This window comes from Hipposideros armiger, unplaced genomic scaffold (genome assembly GCF_001890085.2).
Source record: "Hipposideros armiger isolate ML-2016 unplaced genomic scaffold, ASM189008v1 scaffold_247, whole genome shotgun sequence".
NCBI classification, from domain to species: domain Eukaryota; kingdom Metazoa; phylum Chordata; class Mammalia; order Chiroptera; family Hipposideridae; genus Hipposideros; species Hipposideros armiger.
The window spans coordinates 422,865-445,327 of record NW_017731597.1 but is presented as its reverse complement, the minus strand read 5'-3'; the positions used below and the strand labels follow the sequence as shown (position 1 = coordinate 445,327).

Sequence of the window (22,463 nt, the reverse complement as noted above, 5' to 3'; positions counted from 1 at the left end):
AGCAAGCACTGAACTAGGACGTGATCTCTAACCAACTCTATGGCCTTTTCAGTTACCAAGTGTCTCAGGAGCATGTTTTTTCATTGGATAAATGTTATATCAGTAGATCCTGATTTTTTTCACAACCATATATCCTCTTTATTATGATTCCCTTATGGACACCATATTTGAAAAGTGTATCAAAGGAAAAGACTATGCCTAATAAAAACAATTCAATGTTGTATTTACTTGCCAGCGAAACAAAAAGAAACTGAATGTTGTAGTTGATCTGTTTTGTCTCAATTTTGCTTTTCACTAGGCTTTCTGAATTATTAAAAATAGACCATGGATCCAGGGTTCTATTTCCAAGGTTTCCTAGAGGTCCAGGCTCTCCATGATGGACCCACTGTGTGTGCTGCTGGGAACGATGGCCACTAAGCATCTTTCAAAGTCGGAGATGCTATGAGTGTCCTGAAAGGGACATTGTTTTCAAGCTCAAGGACATTTTGTTTGTTTGCTTATTTGCCTGGTCCTGTGATCAAACCCCAGCTTAGTACTTGTTTCTATTACTTTCATCACCTAATCTGATATTTTCATCCTTAGGTCTGGATAGACAGTGTGGTTGGTAATGGCTCTGCCTGGAACACATTGTCTTTTTAAAATCTTCCCTACATTATGGATATCCTGATTCAAGTCTGAACATAATTACATCATAATTTCCAAAGTAGTGGTATCTTTCTTCATCAGAGTCAGCCTGGGACATAGGCAGAGAGGGTCACGTGGGGTAAGAAAAACGAGATTAGACCTGAGTTTTGCTTGGGTGACCTTGATGAGTCGTAACCCCTCTCTACCTGAATTTCTTCTTTTATAAAATAACGTCATATACTAAACAGGATTGTTAAAAGTATTCAGCGAGAAAATAATTTCTAATCTGGAATATATTATTCCAGTGTTAGTTTTTTTTGTTTGTTTGATTGTTTGTTTCCTAGTTTGAGTGATTGTTTGTCTGTTTTGGTCACTGTGGCAGTAATTCTTTTCACAGCATAGGAAAATGGTTAAGCATAGACACCTGGTTCGAATCCCAGCTCTGCCATTTACTGGCTGGGTGACGTTGGAGAAGTTAAAACCCTTCTAAAACTCCATTCATTCATCTGAAAACTCTGAAAAGTGAAAGTGTCTAACTTAAAGGGTTGATAAGATGGGCTAAATAAAATGCATATATACAGCATTTAACATAGAAACATCTCAATAAATGTTTAGTCTTTTGTCATGATTATCACTTCTGTCACTTGAATGGTATCCCTCATTCCAAAATATTGTCCCATCAGCCTGATACAGTCCTTGAAATGCCACCATTACATGTTAATACACTACTTTATACATTGAGAAGAAAAAATTATTCATTTAGTAAAAATCTGGTAGGGACCATGTGCCAGATATTCTTAGTAATAGCACTTTCTTCGAAGAAATTTCTTATGTGCTTTACTCCTTGGTTGGAGTTTAGCCTGGATATGGTTAGAGATGAGGGGATTATATTAACTGTGAAAGATGATGAATGATTTAGGAAGGGCACGCCTGAGCGAGTGACTTCCCCTGGGGCTCCAGGCAACCAGGAACCCTAGGGGAGCCTTGTGTGCATCCAGGGGTGAGACCTGCTCAAAGGGGAGAGAGAAGCAGCAATGAGGAGAGGAGGGAACACCTAAGACAACGTCATTCTGCTTCCTTCCTAATTTTATCCTAAGATGTCCTGGACCTCATTAGAGACAATGGCTTATACATGAAAAGGTACCTATTAAGTGCTTGCAGATGGCCTTATATACTACATTGGACTGGAACAAAGACAGCAGAGAACCAGTACTCTGGGCCATCTGTCATACATGGGAACTGACCTATTACTCATATGTAGACAAAAGAATGAAAAAAATCAATGAGAAGACAAAATCCCAGCCACACAGCATTGCCCAGCTCCCAGTAAGGCTGTTTTGTTCTGTTGTGTTTTGTTTTGAAGATAAGTATCTTACGGATGAGGAGCCCACCTGGGACATCATGGTCCGACAGAGCTACCCCCAGAAGGTGAAGCACCATGAGTTCTACAGAACGGTGATGCCCCCAGTGGAGCAGGAGGCATCGAGGGTTGTCACCAGTCAAGGCACTGTGGTCAAATACATGCTGGATGGATCTACACAGGTAACAGACTATGTTAGAGAAATTACTCTCCTGCTGCACTATGCCAGACAAACGAGCTATGGGTAAGGAGCGGTACTGTGACAGGGACGAGGGTCAACTCATTTGAAAATGGAATGACACTTTACAATGACAAAGAGTAAGTAGTATAGTTAGAAAAAAACACTATACAAATAAGCTTATCATTCTACACAAGAGCCACGATTACAGGCGAACATGGTGTTGCCCTCTTCTCCCTCTCAAAGCATCTTAAAATAATAGAAAAATACTTTTAAATAGTAAATTCCTGACAGTACCAGAGAACTGCAAAATGCGTCATCAGTGGATCAGAAGATTGAGAGACTTCCTAGAAAATGCATCTGAGATAGGATCAGACTGATGAAGAAAGAAGAGCAACATTTAAAACATATATGTATTAAAAAAAACAAAAACCTGGAGCAAAATTAAAAAATGGGTTCCAACACAGGTTACCGATGGAGCTCTGTACTCAGACATCAGGGCAGCGGCTCAGGGAACACTACCTGGGGCACCACCCTGGAGGATGGGAACCAGAAACCGCATCTGCAGGCCACAGGCCCTGCTCCATCCCTGCCCGTGATCATAGCAGCCCCATGACCAGACAGCAAACCACCCAGAAGTGAAAAGCGATTCTCAGTGAGAAATAGAACCACACACCCAACAGTCATCAATCTTGGAGAAGAACACAACTCAATAAAGTAAAGAAATAGCACCTAAAAATAAGTGTAAATAGTTAAATGAAAACAAATTTGAAAGTGAGTAAAGGTAATATAGGCAAACACATGTGAGGTTCACAGTCCATAAAATAACAATTTTAGAAAGTTGCTATGTAAAAAAATGAAGAGTTCTTAGATATCAAAATAACAATTTTGAAAGATTGGTGGGGGCGGGGGTTGGTTATGAGGGAGAGCAAGGTTAAGGGGCTTGGAAAATGGACCTATATGACAGAATTTCCAGAAGAAGAAAATACTGACAATGAAGGGGAAATAAGGAAAGATTTAATGTAGTACATTTTCCCAGAGCTTAAAAAACAACAACTTCGGATTAAACAGGACAACCAAATGCCCATCAGGATTGATACTAATTATTTTTAAAAGATCATTTAGGTACATCACAGTGCAATTTCAAGACTGCATAGGTAGACATTCCCAAAAGCTTCCTGAAGAAACCAGTTACCAATGAAAAAATAAGAATCAGATGGACATTAGACTTCTCGTTAGCAGCACAGGTTCTTGTCAAGTTCACGGGGAGGCTGCCAGTACTGATGTTGGACAGGTGAGGGATCGATACATACTGGATAGATACTGATGGAAACTCAACATTTAAATACGTGGTGACATTTTAAGTGCAATCATTAGAAAAACTGCAACCGTGGAGAACTTCCCAACTACATAAGGGAACAGAACAGTTAAAAAAAAAAAAAAAAAGGAAAAGCATTACAACAAGCCAACCTAATAAAAGACAGGAAATAAAAAGAAAAAGAAAGTGGAAGGTAAATGGAAAATGAGGTGATAAAGGCATGCTGGTTATGAAGCTGTTGTGTCTGAGCTCCAACTCCACCGTTGAATGATGCGTGGCCGCATCTGGAAGTCCACAAACAGTGCTTCTCCGGGTTATCCTGCAGTTGCTCCACTTGACACACAGTGCTGTTTGCTGACTCTTCCTTGCCTCTGAGCACGCTGAACTTTTACTTTCCCTTCAGATCCTCTTTGCAGATGGCGCCGTGAGCACTAGCCCCGACTCCGGGCCTGTTTGTTCTCCTGCCGATGTGCCAGCAAGCCCCCCTAGTGGGGACCTCATGGACTCGGTTTCCCAGCAAAAATCCGAAACAGCTCCATCAGATACTGTCATCACAAAGAAAGGTAATGACCCAAACCTCTCAATTTATAATGGATGTCATAAATTCAAATGCTTCATAAATGTTTGATATCATCATTATTAATACTTCTTTTAAAGAACTTATTTATATGTGTTCACTTAAGCATATATGGATTTTAATTGGGAATCATAGCATTACACAGTTTCATGAAAGGCTTCTTTCTCTTAGGAAGAGACAAGGACCCTTTTCGTATGTCATTAAATCCTCCTAGACATGAGCTCTCATGCCTGGGCCACTGCTTTGGGGTGGGTTGAGCTTATCGGTGTCAAGGTTCTGAGGAGGCCTCTCTGGTTCTCTTGACATTTTCCTCAGAGTTGCAAGAAGGCTGAGACTCCTCCAGGCATAAGGCCCTCATAGAGTAACTTGCAAAGGAGAAAGGAAAGAGGGTGAACACAAGAGCTTTTAAGTGTCTTATCAGGGAGGCGAGTATTTCCAGACTCCCCTGGGAAAACGGTATCAGACACTTTTGGCTTTTTTCTCAGGAGATGGTCACTACTAGTAGGGAAAAAGACGGTGGATAACAGTTGGGTAAGCAGTCAACAGTGTTGGCCATAATCTAAACTACAAACTTTCCAATTTCACCCCTTCAGAGATATTTCCAATTACACCCCTCAGCACAGGGCAAAAATGTCTTCTTCCTCATACCGTGCCATTCTTTCCATCTGATGCACTTAGATAGATTATTAATGCATCCCATTATGTTAATTTGCATTTCTTTGATTACTGGTGAGATTAAACATTTAGAGATGCTTATTGCTTTTTTTTTCCTTTGTGAATTTTGTAGTCACATCTTTATTTGGTTTAACTATTGGGATGTTCACAATTTCCAGATTAATTTTTAAGAGATATTTATATATAGGAGATGTGTGTGCCAGGCACAATTCTGAATCCTTTCAAATATGAAATCAGCTAATCCTCACAGCAGCCTTGTGTGGTATATATTTTAATAATCCCAATTCACAGAAGAGGAAATTGAGACACAGAAAGGTTAACTTTCTCGAGGTCTCTCAGCTAGAAAGTGGTAGAGCTGGGATGTGAGTCTGCCAACTATCCCCTACATCATACTGTCTCTCTCTCATTCATTACAAATTTTTCTCAATTTGTCATAGGCCTTTAATGATGGGAGTTGAAGATTTAATCTTTTTTGTCACTTTCACACATCTCACCACAGTACCCTATAATCTTGTGTGGAGGCAAAGTGAACTCCTTTTTTGGTAACTCATTGGAATTGTAACAACTATATCCGATGTCAGAGGGGTAGTAGATTGGGGGAAGGGAGTTATCACTTTGTGAGGGGTGTAAATATCTAACTATTACATTGTTTTGTATACCTGAAATTAATTTTAAAAAATGTGTGAGGTAGATTTTCCTTTGGTATTAGCAGAAGGTTCCTAGTAGAATTGAATGGAAGTGTCCCCCATAGCTTTCCAAACTTCCCAGCTCAAGGGCCCCCTCTCTTGTTGATAAAAAGAGGACTTGATGGACAGGTCATCTGTGGAGCCACAGCTCTCATTACCTAACCTGGTTCCAAAGGGCTTGTCTTCAGCATGGTGTGCTCCAGATTTCTTCAGAGCCCTTTCAACTAAGGGCAGTTTTAGTTTTATAGGAAAAAAAATTAACAGAAAATACAGAGTTTCCATGTATTCCCTCTCTTCCCAGCTCAATTTCCCTATTTTATTTATTTATTTATTTATTTTAGCTGAGCCATCCTGCCATCTGTTTGCAGCTCAGCGGCAGCTCAGCTTGGGCCAGGAATCGAACTGGCAACACTGTTGCTCAGAGCTCTCACTCTTGAGCGAGCTCTTAACCAACTGAGGCACTCAGTCAGCCCTCAATTTCCCTGTTTTGAACATCTTGAAAGTGTGGTACCTTTGTTACAATTGATGAACGAACATTGATACATTATTATTAACTCAAGTCCATCATTTACATTAAGGTTCACTTTTTGTGTTGTGCAGTTCTAGCGAGTTTTCACAAATGCACAGTGTCATGAATTCATCCTCACAGTATCATACGAAATCATTACACCTCCCTAAAAATCCCCTGTGCTCCATTTATTCATCCTTCTCCTCCCCCAGCCTGAACTCCTGGCAGCCACTGACCTTTTCATTGTCCCTGTAGTTTTGCCTTTTCTAGAATGTCATATAGTTGGAATCATACAGTAGGTAGCCTTTTCAGCTTGGTTTCTTTCACTTAGTAATATACAGTCGAGCTTCCTCCATGTCTTTCCATGGCTTGATAGCTCATTTATTTTTATTACAGGATAATATTCCATTGTAGAGATGTGCAGAGTTGGTTTATCCATTCACCTATTGAGGGATATATGGGTCGCTTCCAGTTTGGGGGCAGTTGTGAATAAAGCTGCTTTTAAACATTTTCATGCAGGTTTTTCTGTGAACATGTCTTCCACTCATTTAAATAAATGCCTAGGAGTATATTCCATGTATATGTTCAGCTTTGTAAGAAACCGTCAAACTGTCTTCCAAATGGCTGTCCCATGTTGCATTCCCACCAGCAGTGAATAAGAGTTCCTGTTGCTCCACATCCTCGTCAACATTTGGTGCTGTCGTTTTTTTGGATTTTAGCCATTCTTTTTTTTTTTCAAGATTTTTTTTTTATTGGGGGAATTGGGGAATTGGGGGATGGGAACAGCGCTGGGGAATTGGGGAAAGGGGAACAGACAAGTTGCTGTCCTTTTGTTCTTCAGTCTAGTTGTGGAGGACGTTGCTTCACTGGCCCAAGTTGGCACCATCATTGCGCTCTTCCCGGGCGAGGCAGATCAGTCGCCGGCTTCTGGATGGCCGCTCACGGCGGCTGCTGGCCGCTCACGCTGGCTGCTGGCTACATATGGTAGCCCATGGCAACCCACTGCCACAGGGGCTGCAGCCTACGCCCTCGCCAGCGACTCACAGCAACCCAGCTCCAGGTTGAGGTGTTGCTCAGCATCTTAGCTGTAGAGGGCAGTGTCACTGGCCCTCATATGTGGGATCCGGACCGGGGCCCTCTGGCGTCCCAAGCCAGTTGTTAACCAACGCGCCACTCGGCCGGCCCGATTTTAGCCATTCTAATAGGTGTCCAGTGGTATCTAATTTTCATTCCTCACAATTTATGATAGTGAGCATCTTTTCATGTGTTTATTTACCAACTGCATATCTTCTTTGGTGAGGTGTCTGTTGATCTCTTTTGCCCATTTAAAAATAGACTTGTTTTCTTAGATGCATTCGCGTTTAGAGGTTATATTTCAGTGCTTTCTAAACCTGCCGTGAAAGGACCACCCCACCCTTACCTTCAGCATAGTCCAAGCCTTTCGTCTCCATGTCATTTGGGATCCTGCTCTATTCATCTTAGATCACCACCCACACACATTTCTCCCATGATAGCATCCTGTCCTTTTTTGCAGAATTGACTTAAAATTTTCTGAGATCAGGCTGGTCGAGTGGCTCAGTTGGTTAAGGGCGTGAGCTCTGAGCAACAGGGTCTCCGGTTGGATTCCCACATGGGCCAGTGAGCTGCGCCCAAGCTGAGCTGTTGCTGAGCTGCCAACAGGCGGCAGGATGGCTCAGCTGGTGAAAGCACGTGCTCCTAACAACAAGGTTTCCAGTTCCACTCCCGCATGGGGTGGTGGGCTGTGCCCTCCCGCAACTAAGGTTGAACATGGCATCTTGAGCTGAGCAGCCCCTTAGCTGCTGACTGGCGGCCGGACGACGACTGAACTTGGAGCTGAGCTAGCTGCGCCCTCCATAACTAAGATTGAAGGACAACAACTTGGCTGTTCCCCTTCCCCAATTCCCCAATAAAATCTTTTTAAAAAAATAAAAATTTCTGAGATCTGTGAGCAGCTACACCCTGTTCAGTCCAGAAGCTCTTTTAAATCCATTGCCATGAGCTTGCTCTTTCTCTCTGCTTTTGGTAGTTCAGTTGGAGTTTGAGGGTTTCCCTAGTTTTTCCACAATTGTAATTTCTCGATTTTTCCCCCCACTGTTATTATTGCTTCATATGATTTCCAGAATGAGAAGAAGGGAAAGTCACAGCTCTGTTGCTGCTACCCACCTGACAAAAACAGAAAGACTCGCATAATTTTTTCAGTTTATTTTGCTGTGCTTTTTTTTAATCTACCTAAAGTGGTTCATTAACTTTGAGGCTTTCTTCTTTCTTGATATAAGCATTGGTGGCTATAAATTTACTTCAAAGCACTGTGTTAGCTTTATTCCATGAGTTTTATTTTAATACCAGTTTTAGTGTGATACAATTCATATACCATAATATTCACCCTTTAAAGTAAACAATTTTAGTGTATTCACAGAGTGTGGAGCCATCTTGATTATCTAATTCCAGAACATTTTCATCACTCCCCTCCCCAAAACCAGTACCCATTTCCCCTCCCACCCCATCAGCACCTTGGAACCAGTAATAGACTATTTCTATGGATTTACATATTCTAGACATTTCATATAAATGGAAACATACAATATGTGGCCTTTGTGACTGGCTTCTTTCATTTAGCATGCTTTCAAGGTTAATCTATGTTGTAATGTGTATCAGTGCTTCATTTTTATGGTCAAATAATACTCCTTTGTATAGATTGACCACACTTTGTTTACCCATTCATAGATTGATGGACACTTGGGTTGTTTCCACTTTTTGGAAATTACAGATAAAGTTGCAATGAACACTTCTGTACAAGTTTTTGTGTGGACATATATTTTCATTTCTCTTGAGTGGATTCACCTAGGAGTGGACTTGCTGGGTCATAAGTAACTCTATGTTTAGCATTTTGAGGACCTGACAAACTGTTTTCCAAAGCAGCTGCACTTTTTTACATTTTTACCCACAGTGGGTGAGGGTTCCAATTTCTTCACATCCTCAGCAACACTCTTATTGTTTGTCTGTATCCATTTGAGTGGGTGCGAAGTGCTTTCTCTCCTATTTCGATGTGCATTTCCTTAATGGTTAATGTTGTTGATCATCTTTTCATGTGCTTAATGGCCATTTGTATATCTTCTCTGAAGAAATGTCTATTTACATCTTTTTTCCCAGTTTTTAATTGGCTGAGTTGTCTTTTTTTTATGTTCAAATGTGATAGGTTTATTTTATTTTACTCTGATGCAAAACCAAAGATTCCACTACAGCACAGAGACCAATATATTAACAGGTTATGAAAAAGTGGTGTGGGACATGCAGGACGTGATGTACAAACTGGAGGATTGGGTCATTTCCTTTATAACATGACCCTACACTGTTGCTGAGGAACGCATTTAAAACAATACTGTGGAACTGAAATGTGGCACAAGCATGACAACTTCCAGGCATGCCTTCAAGCACCTCCCTTAGGATGGACTTGTGATCTCTAGACTTCAGCATGGGGAGGACTACAATTCTTTGGAAGAATAAAAAGTTCACACTTTCGAAATTTCAGAGAAGAATTTTAAGGCCAAAACATAGTGGGTTCATTTCTCTTCACCTTCAGGGACAAATCTGATGCTTTATTCAAAACCATATTAAGCTTCTAGTTCAAATCCCAACCCAACCTTGTGACCTCCTGCATTGAAGTTCTTTCCATCGACTAAAGCTGATAGGGTCAGTTTGACTCCTGGTCAAAGGGTCTGAGTATAACCCAGTCCAATCAGGCTGGCATTATTTACTTTAGCAGAGAGAGAAGTTCTACAATCCAGCTTGTATTTAGCAGCGATGCCAAAACGGGTGTTGTTACTGCCAGCTGTCCAAGCAAGGTTTATTGACATTTCAAGCTTCTCGTTAACCTTCTGGTAGATAGACCCTCCAAATTCAGTGCCATCATTCACATGAGTGTGCAGCTGGAAGTCTGCCGCTTTATAACCCAGGGCGAAATTATTCTGTGACAATTTGGATTTGGTTGTGTCAAAACTCATCTGATAACCAGCAAGCCAACCTTCAAAGGCTAACGCGGCCCAGCCATAGATGGTTGGTCCAGAAAAATCTATATCAACGTTACTGCCAAGACTGAAACAATCCCGTTTATAGATGGCCTTCAATTTCCCATTCTTCTTTCCTGTGTTCAGTACAAATATGGTATCAAGAGTCAGTTTCAACCCGTCAGCCAGCTTATTCTCCCATGAGATTTCTGTTCCAAGAGAAATCTTGTTCCATGTCTGTGTTCCATTTTTGGGCGAGGTAAGTCCATACTTACAGACCTTATATTTGGTCTCTAGGTTGCCTGTTGCTTTCCCTGTATCAGTGTAAGCATGGCCAGAAGTAGAAAATTCCACTCCACTACATGACTTGGTTTTCAGATCTATTTTGACCATGCCAAACCCATAGCCTTTGTTGAAGACATCCTTGGCAGCCTTTCCTAGGTCACAGTAAGTTGGTGTGTTACACATATCTCCACCCAGAGAACTCGTCTCCGCTCCGCCAGGACAACGCTCGGCTGAATTGTCTTTTTAACCTTTGTTTATTTGGGTGCAAGTTTCTTATCAGATATCTGATCTGTGGATATTTTCTCTCATTCTGTGGGTTTGTTTCTACTTTCTTGATGGTGTCCTTTGATGGTGTCCATTGTGATGAAGTCCAGTTTATCTGTTTTCCCCCCTTTTGGTTGCTGGTGCTTCTAATATCCTACCTGAGAAAGCATTATATAACCCAAAATCACAAAGAGTTATTCCTATGTTTTCTTCTACGAGTTTTATAGTTTTAGCTCTTGCATTTGAGCTTTTGTAATCCATTTTGATTTAATTTTTGTATGTAGTGTGAGATAAGGGTCTGAATTCGTTATTTTACGTTTGTTAAAATGACAGTTTCCCCCCAATTGAATTGGTTGACACTCCAGTCAAAAATCAACCGACCATAAATGTAAGCATTTATTTTTGAACTCCTAATTCAATTCCATTGATCTATATGTCTATTTATACCAATGCCTTACTGTCCTGATTACGGTAGCTTTGTAGTAAGTTTGAAATTGGAAAGTGTGAGTGATCCAACTTTGTTTTACTTTTAAAATATTATTTTGATTATTCTGGGTCCCTTGCATTACTGTATGAATTTTAGAATCCTCTGGCTAATTGCTGCAAAAGAGGCTGAGATTTTTGTAGAGAGTCCATTGAATATGTAGATACATTTTAAGAGTTGCCATCTTTATAATATTAAGTCTCCCAATTTGTGAACATAGGATAACTTTCCATTTATTTAGGTCTTCTTTAATTTTGTTCAATGCTATTTTGTAGTTTTCAATATACAATTATTACACTTGTTAAATTTTTCTTAAGTATTTTATTTTTCTTGATACTATTGTAATTGGAATTATTTTCTTAATTTATTTTTGGATTGTTCACTGATGGTGTAAACCAATACAGTTGATTTTTGTGTGTGTGTATTGAGCATGTGTCCTTAAACCTTTTTTATTCTCATTGTTTTTGTTTTGCAACAACTCTGGAAATAAGATTCCCAGCCCCGGGGTTTGTTGTTGTGGTTGTTTTGGCTGTTTGTGTTGACTTCCCTGGACTGACTTTGTAGAATCTGTTTTCTTTATGCTGTGTGGCCACAGAAGTATCTGCTCGGTTAACTTAGTGGTCAGCTAATGATTAGACAGAGATTTCCCTGAATGCCTCAAACCTAAGAGTCTCCCAGCACTTACCAAGGAGCTTTGTGTGCTATTGGGACACACCTTCTTCACTCTGGCAGTTAGACCTTAGCCTTAGCCTCAAGGTCAGCCAAAGGTGAGAGATTTCATATTTCTCAGGTCTTTCCTGGGTATGAGCACAGTCGTGCATGTGTATGTAGCTTCTAGATTCCCAGGCAAATGTCAGGATTTTTCAAAGCCCCCAGTGCACATCTCAGGCTCTAGCTTTTCCTTTTACATTTTTTTGGTTAGTTTCTTGTTTGCCCCAACTATTATTGCTGCCTCAGGCAGCCACATTGTAAACAGTTGCCACTGATTGTTTTAGCAAGGTCCCTAGAAAAAGACTTCACAATGAGTGAGTTCTGACTCAGGTTAGAGTGAGGATTTTCAGGGAGTTTTCAGACAAGTCAAACAATGATCATTCCCTGGGAATGGGGCTTTGAGGGAGAATTCCAAATCCATTTTCCCCCTCCCTCCCACCTGCCCATCCCCCCACCCCCGGTCCAGTGGCTGCTAGACTGTTGTTTTGCACAGCTACTGTGATTTTGGGGGCTACTGTTTTGTAAAGGTGCTGCGGAATTGAAGATAAGGCAGGACAAAGGATGGGAATAGAGCAAGTTATAACACCACAAAGCAGTTGTTCTTACTGAGATTCAGCCTTTTTTTAAAAACAAAAAATTGTTCCTCAGATTGTTGTAATTCTTTGATTTATTTCCAGAGTTTTGGAAAACTTGCTTTTGATCATTTTTTTTCAAGTGTTCTCATTGTTTTTATGGAGGAGTAGATTTTCAGAGGTTCTTCCTTGCCATTCCAGAAGTGGTTCTTCCAGCTCACAATAAATAATATTTACTAATTTTCATTATTTTTCAGTTCTAAATATTTTTCTAATTTCCATTGTGACATGTTTTTTGACCCACAAGTTACTTAAACTTGCTTTTAAATTTCCAAACTTATGAAGTGTTTCTAGGATATTTTTCTTTCAATTTTAAAACAAATCCTTTGAAATTTGTTAAAACTTGATATATAGCCTCACATATGGTCAAGTTTTTTAAAAATTCTGTCTATGATTGAAAAGGGCATGTATCCTGCAGTTATTGAGTAGAGTGTTCTCTTTATATCTGTTAGCTCAAACTTATTAGTTGTATTGTCCAATCTATATTCAAGTTCAGCAGGCTTTTCTATAAACATTGTCCAATCTGTGTTCAAGTTCAGACTTTTCTATAAAGGGCAAAACAGTAAATAATTTAGATTTTGTGAAACCATATGGTCTTTTTTTTTTTTAAGATTTTTATTGGGGAATTGGGGGATGGGAACAGCGCTGGCGAATTGGGGGAAAGGGAACAGACAAGTTGCTGTCCTTTTGTTCTTCAGTCTAGTTGTGGAGGATGTTGCTTCACTGGCCCAAGTTGGCACCATCAGCCCAGCTCCAGGTTGAGCTGTAGTTCAGCATCTTAGCTGTGGAGGGCAGTGTCACCGGCCCTCATATGTGGGATCCAAACCGTGGCCCTCTGGTGTCCCAAGCCAGCTCTTAACCAACGCGCCACTCGGCCCCATATGATCTTTATCACAGCTATTCAACTCTATTATTGTAGCATGAAAGTAGCCAAAAACAATATATAATCAAATGAGCATGGTGTGTTGTGTTCCAATAAAACTTCATTTATGGACATTAAAATTTGAATTTCATATAATTTTCATGTGTCACAAACTTGTATTATTATTTTTTAATTTTTTTAAATTATGTAGGAATGTTAACAAAAGAACTGTCACTACCTAGACTGTACAAAACTAAGTGGAAGGCCATATTTGCCCCACATATCAAAATTTCCCAACCCCTATTTAAACCTCACAGATATTTTTAATCTACTGTATCAGTTTATTCAAGAGAAGTATGTTTACATTTTCTGAAAGGGCAGAATAGCCTATTCAGTGCTGTGCTCCTTATAATTTAATCCTCATTTCTTTATTTCTGAAAAAAATATGTTTTTTTATAGTTCTGTCAGATTTTTTTACATATATTGAGGATATGATTTTAGATACTTAAAATTTAGAATTGTTATATTCATGGTGAATTTAACTTTTAATCAGTATGCAATGACTTTATATTCTAGGATCCCTTTTTTGCCCTATTTTGCGTATATTATTATAGCTTATACCAGCTGTTGTTTAATATTTTCCCAGGATAACTTTTCCCACAATTTATTTTACTTTCTGTGATTTATGTTTAAATGTGTCTCTTGTGAGCTGCATATAGGTTGTTATCTTCAAAATTCAATATGACAATTTTTATCTTTTAATTGGAAGTTTTAGTATATTTATTGTATAACAGATGTTTCCTGAAAATGTCTATGTTATCCTCATTCAAGTCTTGAAAGATAATTTCACTGGGTAAGAATTCTAGATTAACAGGTATTTTCTCCCTGTACATTGACAATAATTCTCCATTTTCCTCTTGCTTTCAGTGTTGGTGTTGAAAAGATGGCTGTCAGTCCAATTGTTGTTGCTTTGAAGATAATCTAACTACCTTTGAAATATTTTTATTAAAATTTCAATATAATTTAAGTTATGTATTTCTTTTTATTACCCAACTAGAGCACATTGGGCTCCTTGAATCTGTAGATTATTATTTTACATTGATTCTGAAAAGTTCTCAATTATTATTTCTTCAAATACTGTTTCTGATCCATTTCTTTCTCTTCTAAAATCACAATTAAACATGTATTAGAGGCCTCTAACATTTCTTTCATTACTTTGACCACTTTGGCTCTCTGAGCTTCATTCTAAATAATTTCTGCAGGTCTATCTTTCTGTTCTCTTTTAATGCTCTAGAAATATAAATAAGTCCAAAATGAATCCTAGGGCAATGGAAAGGCTTAGCTTGATGTATCTGTCTTCTTTGGTTCCCACTATTAGTTGAGTCTGCATCTTAGGCCAAGATCCATGTGCTGAAACATTTCATAGTACAAAACTGAAGGATCTTCCTGGTTAACAACCCTTTTCTGTCTTTGTTTGCAGTTTGTTTCTGGGTCTGAGTTTACCTGGAATAAGGCCTGATAACTGGCAAATCTCATCTATAGATTATTCATTATTATTCATACAAATGGAGTAAATCTACACTGATAGAAGATTAGAGATAGTATTCACGGAGTTCCTTGAGGGTATCTTTCTGTTCCATATGGATGGTGGTAGGAAGGATGAGGGAAAGTATGTAACAGGTGATTATCAATGTAGTGATTAAACTATGCAAATCACATCTCCCCCATTGAGAGGCCAAGGTTAAGCCTAGTTGATATGGTTCTTCAGATTCAGGGCTGAAGAAAAATGTTTTCTATCTATAACTGAAAAAATAAAATCAGAGACTGAAGAGTTAAAAATCTAGTAAAATGCTAGAGTCCAGTGATTCCAAAGGAGTCTTAAGGCTTGACAGATTTATGAGAGGAAAATGTAGGCTTTGAAAACCATGGTACAGGGTCAGCTGAGTGGCTCAGTTGGTTAAGAGTTAGCTTAAGAGCGCAAGCTCTGAGCAATAGGGCCGCTGGTTCGATTCCCACAGGGCCAGTGATGCTGAGCTGCTGCTGAGCTGCCAACAGGTGGCAGGATGGCCCAGATGCTGAGAGCTCCTAACAACAAGACTGCCTGTTTGACGGTGGGCTACACCCGCCCGCAACTAAGACTGAACTCGGCACCTTGAGCTGAGTTGCTGCCCGGATGGCTCAATGGATAGAGCGTGCACTCTTAACAAGAAGGCTGCTGGTTCGACTCCCGCATGAGATGGTGGCTACACCCACTCGCAACTAAGATTGTAACACATCACCTTAAGCTTAGAGGCCACGAGCTGCCGATGGGCAGCCAGATGGCGACTGGCGCCCTCCACAACTAAAATTGAAGAACAACAACTTGGCTGGTCCCCCTCCCCAATTCCCCAATTAAAAACAAACAACAAACAAAAAATACCAAAAAACCCCACCATGGTACAGAGCCCAAAATCTTGGATCCAAGGAGAAATAAGCAAGACTTAAAAGTGTACAGAAATTGACCAGAATACGTATTGTGTCAAGGAAGTGAACTGTATATGTGCATGTGTATGTTTGGGAAAGAGGTTACGAGAATCCAGCCAAGGTTTGAGTGCCAAGACTAAGGTATTCATAACTTGATAGTTTTACCCTTCAAGAAATAATATAATTGATGAATACTACTTAGAATTTCTATGCTACTATGTCTTGACACTGTTTCAAAACAATGAATGCCTTATATAACTGATACGATAGTGGTATTGTTGTGTTTGATTGTCCTTGAACTTCCACAGGAAAAAGTCATAAAAATCAATCAACAGTGTCACATAAGAATGAAATCCACGAACCGCCCCCAGAAGTGGTTCCAACAGTAACTCCTGTGGAGGTTCACGCAGGCACCTGGTTTACAACCACACCTGAAGGAAATCGGATTGGCACCAAAGGATCAAAAAGAATAGCAGATTTGACACCGTTTTTATCCTTTCAAGCCACAGATCCTGTCAATGGAACGGTATGGCAAACTATCGTATTTTACAAAACTTCCTAAATCACTAGGATTCTGAAACAACACATAGAAGAGTGCCTGGCAAATAATACATTTTCAGTAACTATTTTTTAAGTAGTAAGTTGTGGATAGATGGATGGATGGAGGAATGGATAGATGGATGGATGGAGGAATGGATAGATGGATGGAGGAATGGATGGATGGATGGATGGATGGATGGATGGATGGATGGATGGATGGAGGAATGGATAGATGGATGGATGGAGGAATGGATAGATGGATGGATGGATGGATGGATCCATCTTCCCAAATCTAAAAGCATTGTGTGTGGTTTCTTTGACCAGCATAGTGTATCAAGAAACACTAATATTTGAAATGAGAGCTAGGTCATGAATTTTCTATACCACTTTTAGGATGCATATAATTCATGGTATCATCTATTTCCTTATACTGAATGCATTGTGTACATGTCTTTCTAGATGTGAGAGCCTATGCCTTATTCCGACTTTTTTATGTGCACCTGATGTGAGTGATAGAAATTTGCTCGTGATCCTTGACTTCAAAGAACTTATAGTACATTGAACGAAATGTTCACATTAAAAAACTCATGAACATCACAGAACGACTGTATAAAAGATATTATATGTAGCATAAAAATAAGTAGCAAGTGAATGGCATAGAAAATAATGGTTTTGTTTAGGATGTGAAATTGGAACTCCTAGAATGAACAATAGCACCTTCTATGCACCAGGCACCTGTTAGGGGTTTTGCATACATTATCTATTAGTCCTCAACCAATGAAAGTTATTACACACATGAGGAAATTAGGCCTCAGCAAGTTACGTGATGTGGTCATGAGTACACATCCAGGAAGTGTGGGAGCCAGGATTGGAACCGATCTTTGGTGACTGAAAACTGGGCTGTTTCCATTCCTCAGCTAGTCCGCTGACATTTACATGGAGCTTTGCAGCCCATTCTGAATTTAAACAAGATGAAGAATTTCCCACGTGCCTGATCTCTAGTTTCTGGACTTCCTACCCTTGTTTACAACCACGTGCTGCTGGTCAATAGCAAAACGCCCACTTGCTATTGAGATGAATTATATTCCCTGACCAAATGTGTCTTCCTTCCTTCTCAGTCTACTTCTCCCATAATTTCATAACGTCTCACCTTGTTTGCCAGCTCTCTTTTTTGGGACACTCAAAATATGTAGCATCTCAAAAGGCTTTATTGATACCTAGCACCGTTATGGAGGCATGAACCAACATCCAAGAGCCTGGATTCAAGCATGAATTAATCATCAGGCACCTAACAGAAGAATAACAATATTGACAATATTTACTGAGCACGTACTGTATCCAGGCCCTCTTGTCACTGCTTTCCACGTACTAACTTAGTTCTCACAGCAAACTATTGTGTCCACTTTACAGATGAGGCAGCTAAGTCAGCTACAGAGAGGGTAATTAATTTTCCCAACCTCACACAGCACGTGTTGGAGTCAGGATGTGGACCCCAAGACCATTCCAGCCCCCAGTGCTGAAGCAGCTCTGCAAATAAGGGCCAAGAAACTGACATGATCATATGGAACAAACTTGACAATGGATGTTGTTCACAGCACCTGACATGAAGTAGCAGGTTTTAGAGGCGTGGGCACTGACCTTGTGGGAAGCGGATCTGGCTTTGAACCCCAGATGCACGTTTTACTCTATGAATGACTTTGGACACGTTGCTAATCTGGGCCTCCATATTCATAAAATGGAGATAATTGCCATTACCTGAAAGTGTTGGGAAGACTAATACCAGACCTGGTCCTAGCAGGTGTTCAGTAAGAGTTCTGCTGCTGTGTTCTCACCACCACTGAGAATAATGGTTATCCCACTGGGTGGTACCCAGACAATGTCAGTGTCATGTGGTGTTGTGAAATGTTGACTAATTCTAAGCAGTATGTAACTCTCTGTCCTTGGTGAAAAGCTAGTGTTAATCATTGCTAACCTGATGACCAACTGACGTTAAGCACTCTACGAGCATCATCTCATTGACTGCACGTGACATCTCTGTAGAGGATGCTAGTGTTGGCTCCATTTTGCAGAAGAGGAAACTAGAGCACAGAGAGGTTAAACAACTTGCCTGAGTCACCCAGCCATTCGTGGAGTCCAGATTTGAATTCAGGCAGCTTAAGTCCACAGTTCACACCCTCACCTACTGCACTGTACAGCATTCTCCCTACACATACTTGCTGAGAGCACCAGTGATAAGAACCTAAAATAATGATCAGTGTGCATCTCTCCCTGAAATAGAGTGATTTTTGCCTATTGTAAAGAGAGAAGAAGGAAATTATCACCTGCTTCCAATAGCCCCAAACTTGTGAGTCAGACATAGCTAACAAACTCACTCTCACTTCTATCGGGACTATTCAGCAAATATTCTGACCCTTTCAGTTAGGAAAGTACAAGTTAGAAAACATTCAGTTATTAAAATATGCATTATATAATTTGCAAAGCTGTTGTTGCCGGTTGAGCTCTCCAGAAGCAAACACTGAGATGGAGTTTAGGGTAAAAGACATTTATTGGGACACCATCTGTGAAAGGAAGGAGCAGGATAGGTGGCACAAATCTGCAGGGGGCAAAGCTGAGCTGTGGCGCAGACCCAGCAAAGCCTGGCTCAACGGGCAGGAACTCAGCAGCCAGTGCCGCCTGTACCAGTGGCCCGAGTGTGGCAGCGGGAACCAAAGCGGTACACCTCTGCCTCACTTGGTCACTGGACGCAGCTACCTGGGAACAATGTGTCAGGCAAACAAGGCATCTCTCTGCAGCCGAGGCAGATGCTGGAAGAGCTGAGAGCTACAGAGGCTGTTGGCTGACTGCCCCCCACTGCTGGGGAGCAAGGCCTTTCTTGAAGCAAGATCTGGGCCATGCAATTTCATGTCTGCCACATCTATGTGCACACGGGAACACACACACACACACACACACACACACACCACCTACTCACCCACCCCCATCACAATGAGGGTTTAGAATTTCACTGGTCAACCATCTAGTTACAGTATACAAGGGCCTGATTGTCTTTTCAGATTGAAGCACTGGTCTGTAGCTCCTGGAGGACAGGGGTTTGAGCTTTAGCCTTGTTCATCATCGTATCGCTAGCACTGTCACAGTTTGCAACACGCAGCACTCCGTATATCTGTGTTCCATGGAACTGCGTGGGACTACACCTGGAAGATACTGGGCTGACCGAGTGCCTATCCTTTGGCTTCCTGTCTTCACTGACACAGCTGGTTTCCAAGGAAGCAAGGCCTCGGGTCATTTTTCCCAACAGACCTGGGTCAGGCCAGTCCAGATGTTAACTGTTTACTTACACATATGCGACTTTTGAAGTCACACAGCCTTAGCCCACCACCAGCCCTGGCACTTGCTGAGTGACTTCTCTAGGCCTAAATTTCCTCGTGGCCGAAATGCAGATATCATTGCCTGCCTCCAAGGATTGTCGTACAAGTTAGACCAAGTCGATGGGATAAAACTTCCACTGATTCCGGTAGCGTTCAGTGGGGTGGAAAAATAAACACACTTCCCTGACCAAACGATTGTGCTATGTCTTTGTCTGTTAGGTGATGACAACTCGAGAAGACAAAGTGATCATTGTTGAAAAGAAAGATGGGACTCGGATAGTGGATCACGCTGATGGCACCAGAATCACCACCTTTTACCAAGTTTATGAAGATCATGTTATCCCTCCAGATGATCAAGAGATAAGTGAGTTTTAGTTTCCGGGTATGTGACAATGTTTTCTCAGTCTTTGGAATTAGATAGGGAAAATGGGAACATCTCTGGTTGGCTGACAGGTAGTAAAGTATCTTCCTGGATGGTTTCAATTTCTCAAAATAAAAAGAGTAGTAAGAACAGAATAGCACACGAAATCAAGTCAGAAGAGTTGTTCTGGCAGAATCGCTCTGCATTGATGGGGCACAGACGACTCTCCAGTGCTCAGCCTTGACCTCTGGTCAAGGCAGCCGCGAGACAAGTCTAATCAGCCACCATTTTTTTTCCCCATGTGAACACCTTCCCAGCTCCGCTCACCTTGCCTGTGCTTGCATCCAAAGGTCTTCGGACTATCACCAGGCAGGTGAAGTGCATGCGGATAGAAAGCTCATATTATGCCACTGTGATTACCAACTGTGAGGACAGCAGCTGCTGCGCCACCTTTGGAGATGGGACATCTGTTATTGCCAAGCCACAGGGAACATACCAGGTAGGTCTATGAAGGAATGTGGAGTCCCAAAGATGAGTGTCCCCTGGACTAAGAAACCCCACCCCTCGGGGCAGTGAACACTCCTGCCATGGCTGTTACTGTCTTATCTCATCTGGTCTTAGAACACATGTCGCCATCTCTCTTTATTTTATTTATTTATTTATCTATTTATTTTTGCAATCTGTTCCAGGAAAAAGCACTGTCCTGCTTATATTACAATGCTTTGGTGTTTTCGCATCAAGGTCATACGCCAGGATATATTTGTCAGCGATCCTTTGTGGGGTAGGCGGCCGGCACTCGGGAGATTCAGCCCATGCCTACCAGCCCATCTTCACCTCCTGCCACCTCTGCCCACATTCTCACTCTCCCGTCCTTCCCACGTCCAGTCCATCCCCACTCCACCTGAGATCCCCCAGGACAGAGGCTGCAGATGGTCCTGGGAGGGCAGCTTGCCCAGTTGAAGCAAAGCTTTGTCCTTGGAGGGCCCAGGAGAACCCTATTAGCAACTCCACTACCTCCCCTCATTCCCACCTCCTGTCAGCCTGCAGACCCTTTAGGCTTAGAAGGATTTGCCCTCACCTGTCTACTTGCTGGAGAAGGGGCATACGTAACAGGATCTCATCTAATACCACAGGATACTGAGAGCTCAAAGCCAGAAGACGATGGGCAAAGACCTCCGTGACAAACATCGGTTCCTACAAAAGCTCCTGAAGCTAATTTATCCCTCCCATCTCTCCTGATAATGTTACCCTACCCGCCTCTTCATCCAGTGTAGATCGTTATGGGGCAAGGAAGCTGATGAAAGTGAGAAAACACTGTGAAATGTCGCCATAGGAGAAGGGGGTGCAGTTTTTCTGATGTAGCATTCAGCATGACCATTGTATAGACAGATTGACAGCATCCGTATTCCAGCACCGTGTGCACCACCAGGTGTCATTAGAATTTCCTAAGATTCTGTGACAAGGCCAGCTTTTGCCTTATTTTTATCATAGCCCCAAACTAATGGCTGCAACTATTGGGGCCACAGAATTTTAGTCCCAATGACCATGATTTAACACTGAAGGAAAAAACATACACAGACTACAGTTCCAACGTGGAGACATTTAACATCTGCCACTATTGTCTGGCCACGTGTTCCTTCCAGGGGTACCCAATCTCCCAAAACACAGCCCAAGAAAGGATTGGAAGGTTGATGGCTCCTGGTAGAGAGACACACAGACCTTAGTTCCCGACTGAAAAACAAGCACCTCACCCCCCCCAAAAAAAAACCAAACTCAAAATAAATTTACCAACATCTATTTTATAGTTCTATAGTTTTCTAGACCTCAAAGATGTCATTTAAAAATCCCTTCTGGGGCTGGCCCAGTGGTGCATTGGTTAAGAGCTGGCTTGGGACGCCAGAGGGCCCTGGTTTGGATCCCACATATGAGGGCCAGTGACACTGCCCTCTACAGCTAAGATGCTGAACAACAGCTAGACCTGGAGCTAGCCTGCCGTGAGTCGCCGGTGATGGTGTAGGTTGCAGCCCCTGTGGCAGTGGGTTGCCATGGGCTACCGTATGTAGCCAGCAGCCAGTGTGAGCGGCCAGCAGCTGCCGTGAGCGACCGTCCAGAAGCCGGCGACTGATCTGCCTCGCCCGGGGAAGAGCGCAATGATGGTGCCAACTTGGGCCAGTGAAGCCACGTCCTCCACAACTAGACTGAAGAACAAAAGGACAGCAACTTGTCTGTTCCCCTCCCCACAATTCCCCAGCGCTGTTCCCATCCCCCAATTCCCCCAATAAAAATCTTTGGAAAAAAAATCCCTTCTGCCCACCCTCTATTGGTTGGTCTTGGCGTGGACAGTGTGACAAGTGAGGCTGGATTTGAGGCAACATATAAAAAAGAGAGATAGAGCCTCCTACTGGCCACTTTTGTACTTTGGCAGCACAAGAAAGATTAATCAAAACATCAACGAGAAGGTGGGCATAACAATTGTTGTTGTCTGTGATTGTAATGTGTCATGAGTGGACGTGCCACCCCAAGAATGAGGACAAATAAAAGC

At 41.6% G+C, this 22,463-nt stretch overlaps 1 protein-coding gene and 1 pseudogene across 3 annotated transcripts in view; one reads left to right on the top strand and one right to left on the bottom strand.

The window, feature by feature from the left end:
- The window catches only part of SPAG17 (sperm associated antigen 17), a 173,573-nt gene that overhangs the window by 114,461 nt on the left and 36,649 nt on the right, over positions 1–22,463 (top strand). For all 3 annotated transcript variants that reach the window (XM_019655832.1, XM_019655831.1, XM_019655830.1), the window contains 5 exons: positions 1,988–2,166; positions 3,884–4,043; positions 15,961–16,178; positions 19,780–19,924; positions 20,272–20,420. In XM_019655832.1, the coding sequence (XP_019511377.1) occupies positions 1,988–2,166; positions 3,884–4,043; positions 15,961–16,178; positions 19,780–19,924; positions 20,272–20,420 (851 nt within the window). The remainder of the gene's footprint in view (positions 1–1,987; positions 2,167–3,883; positions 4,044–15,960; positions 16,179–19,779; positions 19,925–20,271; positions 20,421–22,463) is intronic.
- On the bottom strand, positions 9,515–10,427 carry LOC109389885 (voltage-dependent anion-selective channel protein 3 pseudogene; annotated as a pseudogene).